General features: G+C 44.4%; 1 protein-coding gene across 2 annotated transcripts in view; it reads left to right on the top strand.

Moving 5' to 3' along the window:
- The window catches only part of SRGAP3 (SLIT-ROBO Rho GTPase activating protein 3), a 298,364-nt gene that overhangs the window by 250,150 nt on the left and 25,978 nt on the right, over nucleotides 1–22,236 (top strand). Inside the window, exons 12-17 of one of the 2 annotated variants that reach the window (XM_084840267.1) lie at nucleotides 1,494–1,596; nucleotides 9,578–9,638; nucleotides 11,490–11,567; nucleotides 12,686–12,820; nucleotides 17,523–17,628; nucleotides 17,859–18,086. In XM_084840267.1, the coding sequence (XP_084696393.1) occupies nucleotides 1,494–1,596; nucleotides 9,578–9,638; nucleotides 11,490–11,567; nucleotides 12,686–12,820; nucleotides 17,523–17,628; nucleotides 17,859–18,086 (711 nt within the window). Of the gene's footprint in view, nucleotides 1–1,493; nucleotides 1,597–8,904; nucleotides 8,936–9,577; nucleotides 9,639–11,489; nucleotides 11,568–12,685; nucleotides 12,821–17,522; nucleotides 17,629–17,858; nucleotides 18,087–22,236 lie in introns of both variants that reach the window. The other variant, XM_084840268.1, reaches the window with a different exon arrangement.

Below are 22,236 nucleotides of genomic sequence, written 5' to 3' on the forward strand. Positions count from 1 at the left end.
CAAATGAATTTTAGTAAATGTTCAGGCCGGTAAGGCTCTGAGAATGCAGTGAGTCTGCCCTTTGTGATCAGGGAAAGCAATGGAAAGGTATGAGATGGAATTAGTGCAACATTTTAAAATGCTAGAAACATGGTACTGTGTGGGATTGATTCCAGTTGGAGCTAGAACTTTTCCCGAAAAGAACAGAACTTTTTGTGTCTTGCAACATTCCTTGTTAGCTTATATAATGTTTAAATATATATTCTGTCACACATTCAGTATGTTTTATCCTGCTCAGAGTGGGTGATTTTTTAAAAAACAATTCCCCTAATACCTACAATAAAACAGTGTCCAAACCCGGTTCCTTCTAACTGGGAAGCATTGTACCCTTCCATTTCAGGTGATTCCAGGGGGGGTGTCTCCACCAGTGATTTCCTCCGAGCTGGCTGCGTGTTGGGGCCGTTAGGGATACAGGACATCGTGGCCATCCAGCAGCCACCCCGGAGCTTATCAGGGAAAAACTGGATTTCCTGAGACTGCGTAAAGTCCAGTTCTTTTCCACAAGTCGGGTTCTCAGCAGTATAGTTGTTGTGTGCTCCCACCCCCACATTGACCTTGGGTATTCTAGCCCTGCCCAGGGGTGTGCCTTTCACCATGACCCTGGTCAAGGGGTGTTTCCTGTGTGGTTCCCGTCCCTGCACAAACCAATTAGTGTCTCCTCAGAAGTAACTCCCATTGTGCTCAATGAGGCTTGCCCTCTGAATGCCCACATCAGAATTTACAGAGGTCCCCATGAATTGAAGTTTAAAGCCTGTAAAGTGCTTCAGCAGACCTGTGATTCTCTGTGGCTTGGTTTATTGTGTTAGGAAGTAACTACTTCACACCTTCCTTATAGAGATCCTGCAGTTATAAAGGGGGCTGGTTTCCCATCCCTGTTTCCCCCACCACCGCCCCTGGTCTTTCCCAGCACAAGCATGTGTGTGTCTACTTGGAAGTAACTCCCATTGTGGCCAATGAGGCTTGCTCCTGAAATGCAGATGCATCTGGACCTTCAGGGGAAAGGAGAAAAGGTGTGTGGGGGGGAAGCCACTGTTACTGGTTGAGCAGCCCCTGCCAGTCAGATGACGTTCACTCCAACCCCCACCAGGAAGTACGTTCTGTGAAGTGATATTTACTGGTGTGGAGCACTCCCTTGTGGAGCCCTGCATGGACCAAATTGCAGCAAAGCTGATTCCTTTTAAAAAATCCGGTAGTCCTCCATTCACTTCTCCTTCCATTGTCTTGGAGACATGGTCCTTGTTCTAAATTCCTCCCATCACCAATATTTATAATGATAGGTATTTGAAGAAGATATCAAGGTGGTAATAGTCACATAATATGGTTGGAACCAATGTAGTAGTCCTCACAGAGGCCATTCCCCCACTTGGTCTTTTTATTTGCAATCTTTGAGATCTTTCCCTGCCATTGCATTCACGTTGATGTTCTGTTGATCTCTTTTGTTCCATTTTTCTCAGGCCCCCATGTCTTCCCCCTAAGCCACAGAAAATGAGGAGACCTAGGCCTCTCTCAGTCTATAATCATAAACTCTTTAACGGCAATATGGAAACATTCATTAAGGTACTTGCTGTCTAACAGTGAGAGTATGTGAACACTGTGGATGTAATGGTAGCATTTTTCTCTTCTAACCACTGACCTATTTCCTTTTCTTGGACCTGGCCTTTCCCATGCACTGCACATCACACCATTAAAGTGGTTAGTATGCTCTCTGCCTCAGTGACTATTTCTATTGGTGGCTTTTCCTCTATTTTCCTTCTATTGGTGAGACATGGGATATATCCACTCCTGGAGTGTCTCACTCCTGTTCGTACCAACTGGGAGGGATGAGATAATAGTAACCACCCTTGTGAAATAGTAAGGAAGCAAAACAGCCTTTGTGCCTGTCAGCATGCTAATTGCAATCTGCCATATCTTATCACTACAGGCAGAACTACCATGGTTTTATAAGCTGCTGTTTATATGAACATCCTGGAATTTAAGTACAGCATGTCTGCCTCCCATGGAAAGAGATTTGCAGTAGATCGAAGTTAAAACACAAAAACCCTTAAAGATTGGGGTGCTCAGATTGATAAGGCTTTTTGTAATTTAAGAAAGCAAGATCCTTCTAATGGGAGTAAAATATATGCAGCTTAATTTATTCCATGGACAGTGAACTCTTGAATGGCTTGGGGCAAAATGACAGAGGGGTGTGGGTGGGCAGGAAATGTTGACCCATGTTAGGCACCTCTCTTTTCTCTCTCTTCCCTCCTCCCTTCCCCATTTCTTGGAATTCCTGGATTTTAGGTAGTTAGTTAACTTACCAAATTTGTGCTGCCCCATAACACAGGTTCACTGGCTTACAAACAACAACATCATAAAACAGATCATAAATCATAACTTATTTAAAAAGCCTGGGACATCGAAAAGGTCTTCACCTAGTGCTGAACAGACCACAAAGATGGTGTCCTTTGGGAAGGCTGTTCCGTAACTGCTCTGTCACTACCAAAACGGCTGTCCCCCTAGTGGTTACCTTCCTCATCTCACTTGATGGGAGCACTCAGAAAAAGTTCTCAAAGTTCAGATAGGTACATATGAGAGAAGGTGGGCTTTCAGGTAACGTGGTACCAGGCTGTTTGGGGCTTTAAAAGTTAAAGCCAGCACTTCAGATTTGGCCCAGAAATAGACTGGAAGCCAGTGTAGCTGGCAAACCATCAGTCGGGGTTCAGGGTTTCAGCCAGGTGTCAGGCTGTGTTTTGGCACAGAAGCAGCCTTGGTCACCCTGCATGATGACCTGGGTTGGCAGAGAGGCAGGGGGAGTGTGACTGTTGATTCTCCTTGATCTCTCGGTGGCTTTCGATACCATGGACCATGGTAACCTTCTGAGACTATTATCTGAGTTGGGAGGCACTGCAGTGCAGTGGTTTTGCTCCTGCTTGGAGGGTCAGCTCTAGAAGGTGGTGCTTGGGGAATATTGCTCAGCCCCATGGATTCTCCAACATGAGGTTCCTCAGGGGTCAGTTTTCAATCCAGACAAGACTGAGATACTGTTGGTATGTGGTTCTGCTGACCGGATGGAGGGTGTTCAACTGTTCTGGATGGGGTTGCACTCCCCCTGAAGGAGCAGGTTCATAGCTTGGAGGGTCTCCTGGAGCCATCTTTGTCACTTGAGGTTCAAGTGGTTTCAGTGGCATGGAGTGCCTTCTACTAACTTTGGTTAGTGGTCCAGCTATGCCCCTATCTGGGCAGGGATAACCTGGCTTCAGTTGTCTATGCTCTGGTAACGCTCAAGTTAGATTACTGCACTGTGCTCTGTGTGGGGCTGCCTTTGAAGATGGTTCTGAAGATGCAGGTCATGCAAAATTCGGTGGCCAGATTGATAACAGGGACAAGAAGGTCTGAACATATAACACCAATTCTGACTAGGGATGTGCAAACTCACCACTGACCGGGTTCTCAGGACACCCACCCAGGCCCTGCCCCCGCTCGCTGGTCCCTGGACCATGCTGGAGCCCCTCCCATGCTTGGTGAGCAGCGTGCACTCACCTCAGTGGCCTTGTATAGCTCCGCAGTCGCCATTAAAGAAAAAAAGTGGTTGCAAAAATGCACGTTTTTTGCACGAAAATGCACATCATTGTGAATGCACATATTATCATGTGTAAAATGCACATTTTTGAGAAGGCACACTATGTGAAAATGTGCATTTTGGGGAAATGTGCATTTTCACGAGCACACAAAAATGCAATTCGCAAAGATGCGCATTTTTGTGATCACTGTTTTATTTCTCAAAAAATGGTGACCGTGAAGCTCGACGAGGGCTGCGGGGTGAGTGTAGGCCATTTGCTGAGTGTGGACAGGGGGTGAGCAGTAGGGATGGCAGAGAATTCCGCCACGGATCTCGGTGAGGCCAAATGCCAGTGCATTCGGCCCCCTGAACTCCGTGGCGGAACGGCCTGCCCCCCCCCACGGATCCCCCCTGGGAGGAGACTTACCTGGGGCAGCTGTTCCGGGCGGCGGTGGCTGGTCTTCCGATCGGCTGCCGCTGCCGCCATTTCCAGTGTTGTAAAAAAAAAAAAAGTGACAGGCTACGTAAAGATTTACGTAACCTATCATGGCTAGGTTTTTAAAAAAACAACAACGACGTGATAGGCTACGTAAATCTTTACGTAGCCTATCATGTCTGACTTTAAAAACAACACGCGTACACAAATGGCAGCGGCTACGGCCGCTGCCATTTGCGTTCCTTATTTTGGGCCGTCTTAGTCTACGTAAATATTTACATAGACTAAGACGGCGAAAATAAGGGGAACGCAAATAGCATCCGCTACGCTATTTGCATTCCCCTTATTTTCACCGTCTTAGTCTACGTAAATATTTACGTAGACTAAGACGGCCCAAAATAAGGAATGCAAATGGCGGCGGCCATAGCCGCCGCCATTTGCATACGCGCTCTTTTTTTTTTTAAAGTCAGATGTGATAGGCTACGTAAAGATTTACGTAGCCTATCACGGCTGACTACAGGGATGCAAACGGTGGTGGCTACGGCCGCCGCCATTTGCGTCCCTGCTAGCCAGTGGCTGGTTGTCCAGCTGCTTGCGGAGCTGGCCGGCGGCTCCACGGAATCCCCACGGAGCAGAGCCGGCCAGCCAGGATTCCAGGGGGAGGGACGGAGCGCCTCCCCCCCCCCAGCGGAACCCGGCGGAGCCAGGTAAGGGGGATTTCATACATCCCTAGCTGAGCAGTGGCAGGGACTCGGTGAGTGGGGCTCGGGCGCGGACAGGAGTGGGTTCGTCGGATTCCTGGACTGAATTGGGTGCCCACGCTGTCTCTAATTCTGACCCGCGTGCATTGTCTGACTGTATGTTTCTTAGCCCGATTCAAGTTGCTGGCTTTGACCTCTAAAACTTTACAGAGCTCAGGACCGCAGTACCTGATGGAGTGCCTCTCCCAGCATGAACCAACCCATATGCTGTGTTCATCTATGGCCCTCCTCCAGATTCCTCTTCCAAGGGAGGCTCAGAGAGCGGCAACAAGGGAGAGGGCCTTCTCGGTGGTGCCCCCCCCCCAACTGTTGGAGCAATCTCCCTGATGAGGCCTGCTTGGTGCCAACACTGTTATTTTTTTGGTGCCAGGTTAAGACCTACTTCTCCCAGGCATTTGGCAGCATACGATGAGGTTTTAAACAGGTCGTGGATGTTTCTTATTGCTGACAGTTTAAAATTGTTTTAGATGTATGTGCGTCTCTGTGTGTGTTGTTTGTTTTTATGTTAGTATGTAAGCGGTTTCATAATGTATTTTAATGGTTTTTAATATTTGTGACTGCGCAGAGAGCTTTGGCTATTTGGAAATGGATGAATGAATACAGAGGCATAATGCGGTCAAAATGTCCAGTACCATGTAATAAGTTTGCGTATCTATTCTGTATCAGTTGTGGTTTCCAAAATATTTTTAAAGTTAGCCCCATGTACAGCACATTGCAATAGTCTAAATGGGAGGTTACCAGAACATGGGCAACTGTGGCCAAGCAATCTCTATCCAGGTAAGGTTAGAGCTGATGCATCAGCTGAAGCTGATAAATAACACTTTGAGCCACAGAGGTCACTTGAACATCTAATGACAGTGCTGGATGAATAAGCACCCCCTGACCTAGTATCCTTTAAAAAAAAATTCAGAACATTTCAACAACTCCCCACCACACATACACACACATGTAGAAAATCCAGTACTGCCTGGTATGCTACACAAGAGGCTGAATTGATCTAACTGCTAGTTGGGAAAGAGCTATAGCTTAACAGACACTAAGTAAATAGAGGATTTAATTGGACTGAGGAAGTGGTACCATTTTGCAATCCATCTCTGTCCAGCATTCAACCACACGCCTTAGGCGCATCTTTAAAAAAAATAATGCTGACCTAGGAGTTTAGAAAAGATTTGTATTCTTTAAAGCAGTATATATTATTGCAAGGAGAAACATCTTTAATTTTTCACATTATTGTTATTCTAATACAAGAGCAAATTGCTTTTTGAATGGCCCCAATGGTCTTGACTAAACTGTCTGTAAGGTTTTTTTTTGGTAAGGTTTAACTTGGCTTGACAAATATGCAGTACAAACTTCTAAAGAGCTTGATCGTGCTGTTGGGACTTGCCACTGCAGGGTCTAATGTCCATCCCAGAGTGAGGTCTGAAGCCATGTGATGCAGTTTTGCTAAGTAGGTGTGACCCTTTTAAGTTGTCTGGATGGGAGGTCACATGGAAACCATGTATAAGCTGCTCTGAGATCACTGTGTACATTAATAAATAAAATCAGAACCCTACATCCATAGAATTGGCTGTTCATTTGAATTCAAATCAGTAGGTGAATCACACACTCACTCACACACACACACACACACACACACAGCCAACTTACATGACTTTTATTGTCCCCTTATGGTTGCCAGGCTATAATGTTACAGTAGACTCTGCAGTTGGCAGAATTCTGCTTCTGTGCACTCCTAAAGTGGAGCAGCCTTGACATAGCACTCTTGGGTCACCTTGACATCAGGGCCTAGAGTTCCCAACCCTCCAGCCTCTTGTGCTTGTCCACTCCCCCCCCCCACCATAGGGCACAGTCTTGGTCCTATTTTCTAGTTTTTTCCCCAGTTGTACATTCTCTTTGTATCCTCCTGTCTTCAAATCCCATGTCTCCACCACCCCATTGGTCCCTGATGGTCAGCCCACTAACCAATGGGTTTCTCCACATCCACGGCTTTGCTCCACCTGCTTTCCAGTGTGGTAGCACGCTGCTATAAATAAAATACAGTCCAGACCAACAAAGCCATTTAGGACGCAATCCTATGCCGGCTGGGGCATGCTGGGAATTGTAGGACGTTTTTCTGACTAAACATATATACAATTGTGCCCTTAATCTTTTTTTTAAAAATACTTACAATTCTTTCACAGTTAAATTAAATTGAACATTGTAATATTAATTAAAACCAGCCTATTCAACATTGTTCCAAAGAAACTAGTTCCACCAGAAATCTTATCTGAATAAAGAGATACCTGAGGTAAACTAGCAATGGTGAATTTTGCAGCAGCAAGATTTCGATGTATGATTGGAATCAAAGTGGTAGTCCTCACTATGTTTACTTAGAAGCATTGACTTTGCTAATTCCTGAGAGGAATATCACCATGTGATTATATTTCCCTTTGATTTCCTGTAGTTAAGGTTTATTTCCTATGCATCCCCAGCAGAAAGTCTGATAGTTAACTGTGCCCTGAAGGATATTATTTTTATTTATTGTGGGGGCACATGCATGATTGTGGGACGCATGCTTTTTAGCATCTTTATGAAACTGCTGGGTGAAGTGATAAAGGGATCTGGGGCAAAGTGGCATCACTATGTTAATGACACTCAGCTCTATTTCTCCATGTCAGGTGAGGCTTTGCAGGTGCTGAACCAATGTTCGGACTCAGTAATGGGTTGTATGAGGGCCAGTAAACTGAAGCTGAAGCTCAGGAAGATGGAGGCCCTGTGGATAAATGGTTCTTAGGTCCAGGAATGGGGCGTGCAGCAGCTTGTTCTGGACAGGGCTGCACTCTCCCATGAGAGGGCAGATACATAGGTTACATTGGGGTGGGGGGTGGTCCTTGATCCAGCTTTGTCACTTGAAGCCCAGATGGCTCGGAGTAGCTTTTGCCAGCTTCAGCTTGTTGACCAGCTGCAGTCGTTCCTGGAAATGGATAGTGTAGCCATGGTGGTTCGTGCTCTGGTACTTTTCTGATTGGGTTACGGTAACGCATAGTACATGGGACTGCCCTTGAAGATGACCCAGAAGCTTCAATTAGTGCAGAATGTGGCTGTCAGATTGTTAACAGATGTGGCCAGATGGGATCACATTACACTGTTTCTGAGAGAGTTGTACTGGTTGCCTATTTGTTTCCAGGCCAAATTCATGGTTCTAGTTTCGACCTTCAAAGCCCTAAACAGTTTAGGATCTAAATACTTGAGAGAGTGTCTTTCCCAAAACCAGCCTGCCAGTCTGAGGGAGAGAGCTTTCTATAATGGTGCCCTTATTGTGGAACACCATCATCACAGAAGTACGACTGGTGCCGGCTATCCTTTTGGTACCAGGTTAAAACATTTCTGTTTTCCTGGGCATTTTGTTAATCTGTCCCATTGTATTCTACTATGTTTAAAAGTTGTTTCATGATGGTATTTTTTTATTGGTTTTATATGCTACTGTTGTTGTATGATCACTTTTAGTTATATTTTTTACACTGCCCTGATATGTATGTGATGAAGGAAAGTTTTAGCGTCGATTAATAAAGTAAATAATACATGTCTGTGTTGTGTTATGCATTTATATTAAGATTTTTAGGCTGCCTGAGAGACTTTCAAAGAGGCTTACAAAATATAGACATCAAAATAAATCCAAATCTAAAACAGTGCAGGCATAAATGTTAGCTAAAGCAGATCAACAACCCCCCCCTCAACTGCCCCCCCAACACACACACAAATCTGCCATAGCAACAAAATTTCAGCTGAAACCCAAGGCAGGTATATGCCTTGAAAGATAAGGCTTCCCATTTGCCTAATAGGTCTATGAGAGATTCTTACTGGCATTTGTGAATAATTGGGACCTAGTGGTCAATGAGTTCGTTGGAAGAACCGAGTGTGGGAGCAAGGAGAATGAAACACATTCTGACAGGTTTTGAAAGTTCGTCACTGAGGCCTAGAGGTTGCATACTAAGCAGTTATTTGGGGTGTTGGAGCTTTAACTAGATCCTTCTAAGCTGCCATTGCATTTGAGCTTTCATAGCCTCTGGAAGATGTGCTTACTTTAACGGATCTTATTCTTGCTTAACCTTTTCTTTTTTCCCTACTTTGCTGCTTTATTTGCTTATCAGAGGAAGAAGGAATGCTCGAACAAGAAATCAGGTATTTACTAGAGGGCCCCGCTATCTGGAAAAAGAATATTATATATGTATATATAATATAAGCATAATCTAAATTGAAGGGATGCAGTTATAAACCCTTGCTGAAAATATGCCAAATTCTCAGAATACAGAGGGTTGTTGATTTACAGATAGATACAAAAGGCAAGTCTCATGCAAGGATCTCTCCTTTCCTCACCTCCCTCCTAGTTTCAGGCTAGCTTTTCAGAAATGCTTTTATGGAAATGGAAAATGTTCATATGGTACAACTAAGCAATAATGAAGTTTTGCAGAAGGTCTGGCCTGGCTCATAGCTACACTTCTGTAAAGTGAGAGTTATGATCCAGCTGCTTTACTCCCATGTGTTGCTTCAAGCTAGTCAGATTGATATCAGAGACCAGCTTCTCATGTATATAAGAATGACTTTTCTTGCAGCTGACAGTTTGCAGGGTTGTGAAGCACTATTTGAAAATGTAGAAATCATTGTTACCTAAATTTCTTGCTAACTCTGTGACTAAACTAACGGTGCTCATTTTTCAACCTGGGACTACTTGCGCACTCTTTGCTTGACTGTGTTTCCTAAAACATTGACTTCATTTATCAAGTCAACATGCTCAGTTTTTAACATTTTGATTTTATTTCAAAGGATTCAGGACAGGCTATTCCTCTTGTGGTTGAAAGTTGCATTCGATACATCAATTTATACGGTAAGTTAATTTGGTCCCCTTCCAGTGAAAACACTGGCTTTAGTGTTTTCACTGGAAACTCTTAACACAAGAACTTTCCCCCCTGAAATGCAAACTGTGCCAGTTTGATTGACTAATTATATGGGTCTGAGTCTTGATTATAGTAATTTAATCTATAATTGAGGGCTGAATCAGTGCTGGAGGACCACATATGTGTGAGCACGCACAGACACACAGATGGTCTTCACACACACCCCGACACACAGATGTGCTTCCCCCACACACACTCTTCCCTCCCCAGACACTCTTCCACCCCATTCCGACACACAGACGCTCTTCCCCCCCACAAAGACACAGACACTCTCCCACACACCCACACACAGATGTTCTTCCACACTCCATAGATACACAGACGCTCTTCCACCGCCACACAAATACTTTTCCACCCCCTACAGATATGCAGACATTCTACCCCCCCGACATGCAGATGCTGTCCCCCCAAAGACACACAGACTCTCCCCTGCCCACAGAAGGGTTTCAAGGCAGGGTTTCCTTTGCCAGCATTAGCAAGGGAAACCCTTCAGTTATCTCCGATCTCTGATGAGGCATTGGAGATAAGGGAAGGGTTTCCCTAGACACCGCTAGTGCTGGCAAGTGAAACTCCAAGCTTTCCCTACTGCTGGCAGTGGAAACTGGGAACACAACTAGGAGGGTGCTCTTGCACTCATGTTCTACTTCTGCATTTTCCTACAGGCAGTTGGTTGGCTGCTGTATAAACAGAATGCTGGATGAGATGGACCTTGGTCTGATCCAGCAGGGCTCTTCTTATGTTCTTAATTGTGCATGGTCCCCTCGGCTCCTCAGGCTGCAATGGGAGTGATCACGGGCCACAAGTTGTCACCCCTGATTCATTTCCTGAAATATAAATACTTGGGTAGTATGTGTAATAACTGGCCAAATTATTGGTGTGGATCTCAGTCCAGATACTTGTGAATGAAACCAGCTGAAGCTCATCTATCTACTGCAGTATGCCTTTGACATGCTGGTGTTTGTTCTAGGGCAGGGAAGGCAATGTCAGACCCAAAAGACATATGCGGCTTATTCCAGTTTTTATGTTGGGAGAAGTTCTTCCTCCATGAATAGTCCCTCATGGATGAGTCTTCAAACAGCAGTAGTGCACAGTTGAAATCCCTGGAGGAAAGATGACTTCAGAGCCTTACCCTGTCTGCCGTAAACTAGAATGTTTAGAAATGGAAGTCAATCCTAATTTACATTCCCCTCTTCTATATTTTATCTTCTGAGCTCTTGGCTAAGAGTGGAATCCAGTATCATCTAAGTGGACTTTATCTTTCCTTCACCCCTGCACCCCGCTCCTAGTCCTCCAGAGCAGATTTTGAGAGTGTGTGTGTGTGGGGGGGGGGGGGTTGCAGGGGTGCCCCTCCACTGATAGAAGTAGCTGCATCAGGGGAACAAATTAACTTGGTATTCACCAAAAGAAAGAAATTGCCTGTCATCAGGAAATCTGAATCTTCTCTGTCATTGGAAGGGTTTAGGTTGGCAGGGAGAAGAGATTTTCTGTTCCACATCTGACCAGGCAAGAACGTTTTAACTCAGGCCTCCCCCTGACTAGATAATCTGTCATTTTATCTATATATAAAGATAAAATCAGATTACAGGTAAAGAAGGCAACTAATGATGTATAATTATATTTGGATTAGTATATTTATTTGTTAAGTGTGAAGCTTCTGACATCTGGAAAGGTTTCTATATTTCATCAGTGCAATCTGTTCTAAATAGGATGTGACCAAAAATGACTGAAAATTGAAATGTGTGGGTTGATTCCAAACACTTTTACCTGTTGTTTCATTTTAGGTCTACAACAACAGGGTATTTTTAGAGTTCCTGGATCTCAGGTTGAAGTCAATGATATCAAGAACTCATTTGAGAGAGGTACGTGAGAAGCCCATGGTTCTTGGAAGATGGCTTGATGCTCTTTTCCTTTCACTTCTCAATGGAGGAGTGGGCAACTTGTAGGCATCCAGATGTTTTGGCCTACAGCTGCCATCATCACTCACAATTGGCTATGCTGTCTAGGGCTGATAGGAATTGTAGGCCAAAACATCTGGAGGCCCATAAATTGCCCATCGCTGCTATAGAGAAAAGAAAGGTGGGGTGAAATATGAGTAAATATGTACATCCACAAATGAAATAGCAATGCCTAACTAACCATAGTGTTACCTAGAGAAACATACATGAGAATACAGGTTATTGGACTCTCTCTCTCTCTCTCTCACACACACACACACACACACACACACGAACGATGTGCTGCTCTGCCCTAGGTTTACCCACAAGCTCAATGGGATAGTTCAGACTTTCCTAACCTGGTTCCCTCCTGATGCTTAGGACATCAACTCCCATCAGCCCCAGCCAGCATGAACAGTGTCAGGAATGCTGGAAGTTGTAGCTCCAAACATCTGAAGGGCACCGAGGTGGCAAAGGCTTGGTTAGATTCAGACATAGACATACTTAGAGTAGACCCGTTGAAATCAGTGGGGCTGGAATTAGTTATAACTAATGTGTCCCATTGGTTTCAATGGTTCTACTCTATTCTAGACATGATGACTGAGTATGGATCCAATACAACATGCTGTAATCATGGGGTGATAAAACTTTGTCTGCAGGTGTTTGTTTGCAATAGCGTTTCATAAGACCAAACTACTGTATAATGTTTTCACATATTACATGCTAAGCCGAGTTACATGCATAGATTATCCCTGAAACAGGGAGACTTAAAAAATATCAAATGGTAACATACTTTGGCCTTCAGGAAAGGCTTAAATTCTCACTGTGACAGGTATTCATTTTATCCTTCTGACAGTAACTATTATAACTGAGCATACTTCTGTCTATAACAATATTCTGTTAATTGATTGGATGAAGGAAATAATTGCTTCTATAAGAGGCTGTATTCCTGAACCTTTCAGAGGTTTCCCATTGCTGTGGTGTTTCCTGCTTATTCCAAAAGTAAAAATCTTACATTAGAAATAAATCTTTTACCTATCCAGGTGAAGATCCCCTTTCTGATGATCAAAATGAACGTGACATTAATTCCGTTGCTGGGGTCTTAAAGCTGTATTTCCGGGGGCTGGAAAATCCACTCTTTCCTAAGGAAAGGTTTCAAGACTTGATCTCTACTATAAGTAAGTACAGTCAGCGATCTAAAACAAACTAAGGGTGCAATGACTGCAATCCTTTGGACTGCACCATCACTGCTTGGAAGTCCCTGAACTTGGAGGCTTCCAAAGTGTCCTTTGCTCTGCTGGCCTGAAGCTGGCAGGGTGGGAGGAGTGGCAGAGGCAATCTTTGCCTCCCTGTCCTCTGTTTTGTTTTCAGTAGATGGGCTTTTAAGCCCATCTACTGAGGCACTTTGGAGGGGGAGGGGAGGAGGCTGGAGGAGACTCAGGATACATTTCTCCAATTTCCTCCACTCCCCACCCACCTGAATGCACTCTTTTCCCTCTCTCCGAGGTCGATTTTCTGACCTCGGAGAGGCAACCAGCATGGTTCTCTCCACACTGGCTGTGAGGGGTCAGGGGTCAGATCTCTAACTCCCCCTTCTGAAGTTGGAGTTCTGACTGACCTCTGATGCTCTCCTCGGGACCATAAGATTGCTCTTGAACTCTGTACTTGATGGTCTCAAGTTCTAGGCCCTGAAGGTGTAAGGTGGAAAAGGTACTTTAGGCCAGGATGTGTTACCTCACTCCACTGTGCTTCTCAGGGCACCAGCCTTTGATTTCTAACAGAACATTAGCATCACCTCCATTTTAGTCCCTGACAGATGAGATTCTCTTCTAGTCCCTGGCACCTTAGACCTAAACATGTTTGTTGATAAGCAGGTGCAGCTACAAATGATAAGAACACCCACGTGAAGTATTTTTGGTATTATTTCAGACTACGGGAGGGGGGTTGCATGTTTGAAGGCTTCCTCATAGCTTTTCATCTTTATTTCCTTCTCTGTCTTTTTCTCCCCACCTCTTATGCTTGTATTTTCCACTCTCCCATCTGAAATGGTACAAGTCAACAACAACTGCACTATGTTGGGTGCTCTAGTCATTTGTTTATGCTGTAAGATTTCAGCATTGAAAACCCACTGATTTCAACATAATCTACTTCTGATTATATGGTGTTAAGAGCATAGGTTATGCATATGCATAAAATAGGTTGTGGATATGCTTTAACTTAGGTGTGTGCTTAAATATGTTACCACCAGTTCACATGCTGGTGAAGCCAACAGTCCTATTATATGTCCAGTGAAGTATGAGCCTGCTCTCTTCTGAACGTAGGACATACCATGTTGGGCAGGTGGTATATATTTCTGTACATTTTGGTCGCATCATGCAATAAGGTATTAATATGGTGCTGGGCCCACTTGGAGGTCCATGCTCCACCAGGTGTATAGGATGACAGCTTTCATAAGTGTGGGAACTGGCCATAAGATGAGCATAAGTGTTAGAATATTTTAAAGCTGTGTCCAGTCAAGATGAATAGGTGGTCTTTTATTATTCATTTATTTATGATATTTTTAACCTGCCCAATGGGCTGATTATTAGTATTATATTCTTCTTCCTTTCTATTCTATAATGATGTTTTTGAGAGGTGTGGCATGCACACTGCAGATTATGGCTGAGCCTCTCAGTATCAGCTGGCTGGCTGGAACACTGAGCAGGAACACCCCACACAGCAACACTTTGACCCACACGTGAGGGGGTGGAGGTATGTGTATAGATCTATAATTTCAATGTAACAAATTTATGTTGTATTACATTCCAACTCTGATCTAAATGGAAGAGCAGATCCTTTGTGTTCAAGAGCAACTCACCCAAACTGCAGTCCTTCTCTTATTTGAAAATTTAAAAGAAAAATGAAAAAGCTGGAGCCAAAGAATGCAGTGTAGCCTCCTACCTGACAATGAAGGAAGAAAGGCTAACAGAGTGCAGAGCAGTCTTTCTTTCTTTGGAGCATGAACTGCAGCACAGCAGAAAGCTGATTTGATTTCCCCTTGGCTCCTGCTAACTTATTCTGAGTGACTTTTGGCAGCATATAGCGTTGCAGATGTCGCAGGGCATTTGCATCCTGTGAAAGTCTGCAGTGCCACATAATCCACAATTTATTATGTGGTTGGGAAGGACGTCTCTCTCATAACAAGCAGGAGGCTCAACAAATGTCAATAAAAATTCTTACACCTTAATGTTATGTTCAGGCTATGGACCAATTAAGATTGCATCCCAGTGTTCAAACTGCTTTTAAATAAGGGCCCTGATATTAATAAGAGCAGCTTATGAATATTTTAAATTTGTTGATTTATTGCTAGCTACTTTGAGGTCCATTATGGTCCAAAAGAAGTACAGAAAAAATATAAAAATAATAGAAAGGCTTGGCCTTGTTCAAATGAAAATTACTTTTTCTTTTGTTTAAACCTAAATCAATGCACAAAAATCATAGAATCATAGTATGGCAGGGTTGGAAGGGGCCTACAAGGCCATCTAGTCCAACCCCCTGCTCAATGCAGGAATCCAAGTCAGAGCATCCCTGACAGGTGGCTGTCCAGCCTCGTCTTGAAGGCCTCCAGTGTGGGAGAGCCCGCTACCTCCCTAGGTCATTGGTTCCATTGTCGTATTGCTCTAACAGTCAGGAAGTTTCTCCTGGTGTTCAGCCAGAATCTGGCTTCCTGTCACTTGAGCCCATTATTCCGTGTCCTGCACCCTGGGATGATCGAGAAGAGATCCTGGCCTTCCTCTCTGGGACAAAGAGCGCTAACCTATCTCCCCTCAGTCTTCTCTTCTCAAGGCTAAACATGCCCAGTTCTTTCAGTCTCTCTTCATAGGGCTTTGTTTCCAGTCCCCTGGTCATCTTTGTTGCCCTCCTCTGAACCCTCTCCAGTTTGTCTGCATCCTTCTTAAAGTGTGGTGCCCAGAACTGGACCCAGTACTCCAGATGAGGCCTAATCAGTGCTGAGTAGAGGGGAACTAGTACTTCCCTGGATTTGGAAGCTATGCTTCTGTTAATGCAGCCCAGAATAGCATTTGCCTTTTTTGCAGCCACATCACATTGTTGGCTCATGTTCAGCTTGTGATCGACAACAATTCCAAGATGGTTCTTGCGTGTAGTATTGTTGAGCCACGTATCCCCCATCTTGTAACTGTGCATTTGGTTTCTTTTTCCTAGGTGCAGAACTTGGCATTTATCCCCATTAAATGTCATTCTGTTGTTTTCTGCCCAGCGCTCCACTCTATCAAGATCACTTTGAATTTTGTTTCTGTCTTCCAGGGTATTTTCTATCTCGCCCAATTTTGTGTCATCTGCAAGTTTTATCAGCATTCCCTGCACCTCCTCCTCCAAGTCATTAATAAAAATGTTGAACAGCACTAGGCCCAGGACTGAACCCTGCAGTACCCCGCTCGTTACCTCTCCCCAGTTTGAGAAGTTCCCATTGATAAGCGCTCTTTGAGTCCAGTTCTGTAGCCAACTGTGAATTCACCGGATCATTTCATCTAGCCCACTTTGAGCTAGTTTGCTCATCAGGAGATCATGGGGCACTTCGTCGAAAGCTTTGCTGAAGTCGAGGTATATGATGTCTACAGCATTCCCACGGTCTACAAGGGAGGTGACTTGATCAAAAAATGAGATCAGATTCGTCTGGCAGGATTTGTTCTTGACAAATCCATGTTGGCTTCGAGTAATCACGGCATTGTTGTCAAGGTGCTCCCAGATGGATTGCTTTATCATCTGCTCCAGAATTTTCCCAGGGATTGATGTCAGACTGACTGGTCTGTAGTTCCCAGGTTCCTCCTTTTTACCCTTTTTGAAGATAGGGACAACATTAGCCCTCCTCCAGTCATCTGGCACTTCCCCCGTCCTCCATGATTTCTCAAAGAGAATAGACAGCGGTTCTGAGAGTTCTTCTGCCAGTTCCTTTATTACTCTAGGATGCAGTTCATGTGGCCCTGGAGATTTGAATTCATTCAAAGTAATTAGGTGTTCCTTGACCATATGCCTGTCGATCTCAAGCTGCAATCCTGCCCCTTCAGCCTGTACTTCGCCTTTGCCAGGGAGGTCATAAACCCTCTTTTGGGAGAAGACTGAGCCAAAGTAGGAATTGAGCACCTCTGCCTTTTCTTTGTCATCTGTTATCATTTTGCCATCCTTATTTAATAGCTGAACAACCATTTATTTCCTCTGTCTTTTACTATGCACGTAGCTGAAGAAAGCCTTTTTGTTGTTTTTCGCATCCCTCACTAACCTCAGCTCGTTCTCAGCTTTAGCCTTCCTGACGCCATCCTTGCAATTCTGTGCTACCTGCCTGTACTCTTCCTTTACTTGGCCTTTTTTCCACTTCCTATATGTGTCCTTTTTTGTTTTCAGGTCATCTCTAAGCTTTTTGTGAAGCCACATTGTCTTCTTCTGTTGTCTTCCACCTTTTCTTCTTGTTGGAATTGTTTGTAATTGTGCCTTGAGAATTTCCTTTTTTAAAAGCTCCCACCCATCTTGGACTCCTTTTCTCGTTAGCATCGCTTGCCATGGGACCTTATTGATCATTGTTCTGAGATTATTAAAATCAGCTTTCCTAAAATCCAGGGTACGCGATTGACTACACAGGCTTGTTGTTAGACTGCAGTGCTCTTTATTTGCAGGAATGTTCCTCACTCCTCCCAGAAAGTTTAGCTCTTGCACAGATAGTAGCAGGAGTAATAAATATTTACTGGGGGCCTGATTCTGAAATACCCTGGCCCCACATTGATCTGTAAGAAACACTCAACCGACAAAACTCAACAGAGTTGGTCTGCTAATTGTGTGTGTCTCATTTTGAACCTTAATAGGGTATAATAAATTCTTGTGTTGCAGAAATTGAAAACCTTGCAGAAAGAGTGCACCAGATCCAGCAAATCATTATTACCTTACCACGGGCTGTCATCATTGTCATGAGATATCTCTTTGCCTTCCTCAACCAGTGAGTCCCTTCAACTGCTGTAACTTTTTAACAGAGCTATAAATTCTCTCAGCTTTCAGTGCTCTCCTTGTTCAGACCCACTGCTTGTGCAGCAAGGGAGGAGTCCTCCTTGACTGTTAATTCCGAGAGTGGCTGCCTTTGGTGCAGCTGCAGTCAAATGCCTGTAGAGCACTATTTATGTTAATAGCTGATGGCTTGATGTGGTAGCTGTGGGTTGCTTGTATTTGCAGTTTGTCGCAGTATAGTGATGAGAACATGATGGATCCCTACAACCTGGCCATCTGCTTTGGACCAACTTTGATGCATATTCCAGATGGGCAGGATCCAGTCTCCTGCCAGGCTCATGTCAATGAGGTCATCAAAACCATCATAATCAATCATGAGGCCATCTTCCCCAGTCTCAGGGAGCTGGAAGGACCTGTTTATGAAAAATGCATGACGGGTGGGGAAGAATACTGGTAAGAAACTCGGAGATGAAATATATGCCTTCAGCATCTTGAAAAGGTTGAGGATTTCTTTTTATTTAACTGTGGGATGGCTGTTGTCTCAGGTGCTATTAATTTAAGTTGTGAGATTAAGTTGTGAGATATTAAGGAATTATTCCTTTGACTATGCTGGATGGGAGTTCTGTATATAATCCATGGATGCATGCAGCAGAGAGAACTACTGTTTTTGTTTTTAAGCCTCTTGGCCACTAAGGCAAATCTGAAATAATGCTGTTTCTGCTGGAAGCTAGGAAACCAAATGGGACCTTAGGCTGTTAACTTACTTTGATAACATAAGAAGACCCCTGCTGGATCAAGACCAAGGGTATTGCTAGGCGCTTAAAAGATTTGGGGCCCGGGCCATTGGACAGAAATCTTCATAAAATCCGCATATGCTATGCATATGTATATGGGTGTGTATGCAAATTTAGAAAAAAAAATTGCTAGGATTTATTTACATTTCACAGAAGGCAAAGTTAGACAACTTCTCATCCAAAATTCTTCAATTAATTTACATCCTGACCAAGATCATCCCAAATCAGTGGAAAAGTTTTTTTTTTCCTAAGCTTAATTGCCATGCAAGGGAATATTTCAGGTGTGGGTGGGTGGGTTGTAGTATATGGGAAGGGAAGAGTTAACCTGTCCCTTCCCAGCTGCAAACCCCTTGAAAATTGCCTCCCGGCTCCGCACAAAAGTTAACCTGAGGGGAAAAAACTTTTGATTGGCATCAATGGACACTCAGGCCCGGTGGAATGGAAACAGTTTTGGGGCTGTAACTCTATTGACCCAGCCCTAGCATGATCCAGACCAAAGGGCCATCTAGCCTAGCATCCTGTTTTCCACAGTGTTCAAACAGATGCCTCCTGTGCAGGGCATGTAGTCCAGGAGCGGGCAGATTTTAGGCTTGTGGGATCTGCTTTGTTTTTCACTAGACTGAACCAAGTGGGAAATAGTGGCTCAGGAAGGTGGACATAGAATTGAGAAACAAGGTACCTCAGATCCTTGCTGATCTACTGCAAATCACTCAGATCGACCAGTAGATCCCCATCTACCTTATGCCCACTCCTAATGTAGGCCACAACTCTCTCCTGCTGTTGCTCCCCACTGACTGGTATTTAGTGGCGTAGTGCCTCTGAACAGGGAATGCCCCGTATAGCCTATGTAGCTACTAGCCGCTGGTAGATATATTTACCATTTAATATATCAATCCTGCTTCTTTTGGAGCAGGGGAAGTAGTTCTGTGTCTTTGAAGAACTACTAGACTCTTCCCACGCTTACTGTTCCCCACTGCTTGATGTTCCCCCTTGGTGCTCCCTCTATCTTGCAATAATAATCATCCTCATCATCAGATTTTATTTACATCAGTGATGATGCGAATTTAAGCTATGGTAATAAACACATTTATATAGCTCTTTAAAGAGTTTTAATTCTTAACAACATATTTTGTACAATTCAGTGCACAGAATTTGGGACTTTTTTGTGTGCATTAGCTCAGTCCCATTTAACCCCCTAGTATTTCCTTGTTCTGTCACTCTTCCCTCCCTGCCTCTGCCATACAGTTCATATTCTCCCTTGAGTGTTCTCTCTCTCTCTCTCTCTCTCTCACACACACACACACACACACACACACGCCACGCGTGTGCGCACACACACATACTTGCTCTCTCACTCATATTCTTGCTCACGGCATGTAGAGTTCCTTCTCCGTCTTCCATTCCTGAAATCACAAAAAGACAGATGTAACTAAAAATAACATCAAAAGCCCCTCCTGCAACAAATATTCTTAATGGCTGGTACAGCAGTAGTGTGCAAATTCTCCACACAACAGGGAGAATTTGCACACTACTGTGTGTAGAATTTGCACACTCCCAGCCATGTGGTGAGCAGGTGTCAAATGGTACAGCTCCAGCATATTTCCTGCTACCATGCAGGCGTTTCCCGCAGCCCTTCATGTGATGCTATAACACTTAAATTGTTCCTAAACTGTCTGAAAAAAAGAGAGTTGCCCTACTGCAGTAGGAGGTGCTGCTGCTGGTGACAGAACCCTTGGGACCCGTCTCCCTGTTGTCTTTATAGGTCAGCTGGATCTTAAAATGGCTGCCCTGAGGGGGAGGAGCCACTCCCAGCTCCTGGAGACAAGAGCAGCATATGGTAGTAGCAGTAACTCTCCTGGCTCTCCTTCCTACTCACAATGCAGTTGTTTACGAAATTGTTATAAGGGAAGGGAGCAGGTGACAGCAGGATCAAACGGTGGTGGTAGTAGTGACGATTTGCCTGGCCTCTCTGTCTCCTTCTTACCAGGCACCAGTGGGTTCGTACACTGGCCTCTCCAATAGTAGCAAACCTCAGGAACAAAATCAATGAATGTCTATTTCCAGCAGATCAATTACATAAAATGGAACCAGCCAGAAAACAGATTATGTTTCTTGTTATGGAACAGATGTACCTGCCATCCTGAGGCATGAATGTGGCAGACCAGCGATTGTTTTAGCTTACCTAAATTCTCTCAAAATCACTTTGAAGCTTGTTTTGGCTTGCTCCCATTTTGGTTTTTGACCTGTTTTTTTGGCTCATTCAAATGGGAAAAATGCACATTTCTGTGCATGCGTTTCAAAAGTGTGCACTTTTTCCTCATTGACTAAAGCATGAAAACGTGTATTTTTTTGAAAAATGAACATTTCAAAGTGTGCAGTAAAAAAACAAACAAATGCATTTTGCTATCGTGACAACAAATTTGGGAATTTGTGGACATTTCTCGAAAAAACACTCTTGCTCGCATTCACATTTGAGATGGCAAACAGGACACGTTCACCTGATTTGCAAACAGAAACGAAATTCTTAGACATCCCTAATTCACATCTGCATTGCTTATTTCCAAAGAACACCATTGTTCTTTTCATCTACACATTAGAGGGAGGAAATAAGATATAAACAAGTTCCAGGCTAAATATTTTGGCTCGGGATTACCTAATTCTGACAGTTTTGAAGGACTCATTTCTAATAAGTCTGCATAAAATCTAGATGAGATCAGGAATCAGTGCTGGTCCTACCATGACTCAAGGTGAGCCCTTTGGCTCAGTCAGAGGATTGGAACCAGTGGCGAACCAAGTGAGCACATGCCTGCCACCAGCCTGACTCTGGCTGCCCAAAAGAACAGGCAGCTGGAAGCCTCTTGGATTGAGGTGTGTTGTGCAGTGGCCCCTGGCGACCACCCACTTTTCCGTCCAGCACAATGGCTGGTAGCTGCTGTCTAGGAGCACCATCACTGTCGTTCCCAGGCAGCAGTCTGTGCTGTCTCAGATCTTGCCCCACAGTCTGAGGAAGGACACCTACATCCTCAGTCAAGGCATTGTGGGGAGAGATCCACTGTAGGAGCCCTGCCATGCCACTGCGGGAAAAAAACTATTCTGCAAACAGTTTTCTTAACCATAGCAAAGTAATGCTCCTACAGCTGAGTCTGGACTCAAGCCGCAGAAGTGCTGCTGCCACCACTGTGGGGAGAAACTATTTTAAAAATGGGTTTTCTTTCTGCAGCAAAGCAGAAGTGGCAGGTGGCATTCCTGTGGCCGTGTCTGGCCCTGTCTCAGATCTCGCCCCACAACATCTTTTTTGAGGAAGGACATCTATATCCTTCCTCAGAGTGAGGCATTGTGGGTTGACATCTGAGACAGCACCGGACTCAGCCGTAGCAGTACCGCCTGCCAGCCAGTGGAGGCTGGTGGACCCGATGGCAGTGGGGTGATGAACCTGCTTCAGATTTCAGTCAGAACTCTAAAGGAGCTTTCCAAGGTGTGTAAGCACCTTGGATAGCTTCTTTAGGGTTCTGACTGAAACCTGGAGCGGATTCACTGCCTCACTGACACTGGAGCCACCAGCCTCCATTGCTGCCAACATAACTTTGCCACGGCGGGGAAAACTGTTGAAATGCACTCCTGCGGCTGCCTGGAGAAGCAGAAACAGCTGCAATGAATAGCAGGTCAGTCACTGCACTGTTGCAGGTTCGGTAGGAGGAAGTGGGGCGGCAACAAGAGCTCTCCCTTAAGCTGGAAAATGTCCTGGGCCAGCCCTAATCAGGATTTTAAAATGTTGGAAACTACTCTTGGATCCTCTCCTTATTGGTGTC

This window comes from Heloderma suspectum, chromosome 2 (assembly GCF_057233095.1).
Source record: "Heloderma suspectum isolate Gila_16-S chromosome 2, 16-S_ref, whole genome shotgun sequence".
In the NCBI taxonomy this organism is placed as follows: domain Eukaryota; kingdom Metazoa; phylum Chordata; class Lepidosauria; order Squamata; family Helodermatidae; genus Heloderma; species Heloderma suspectum.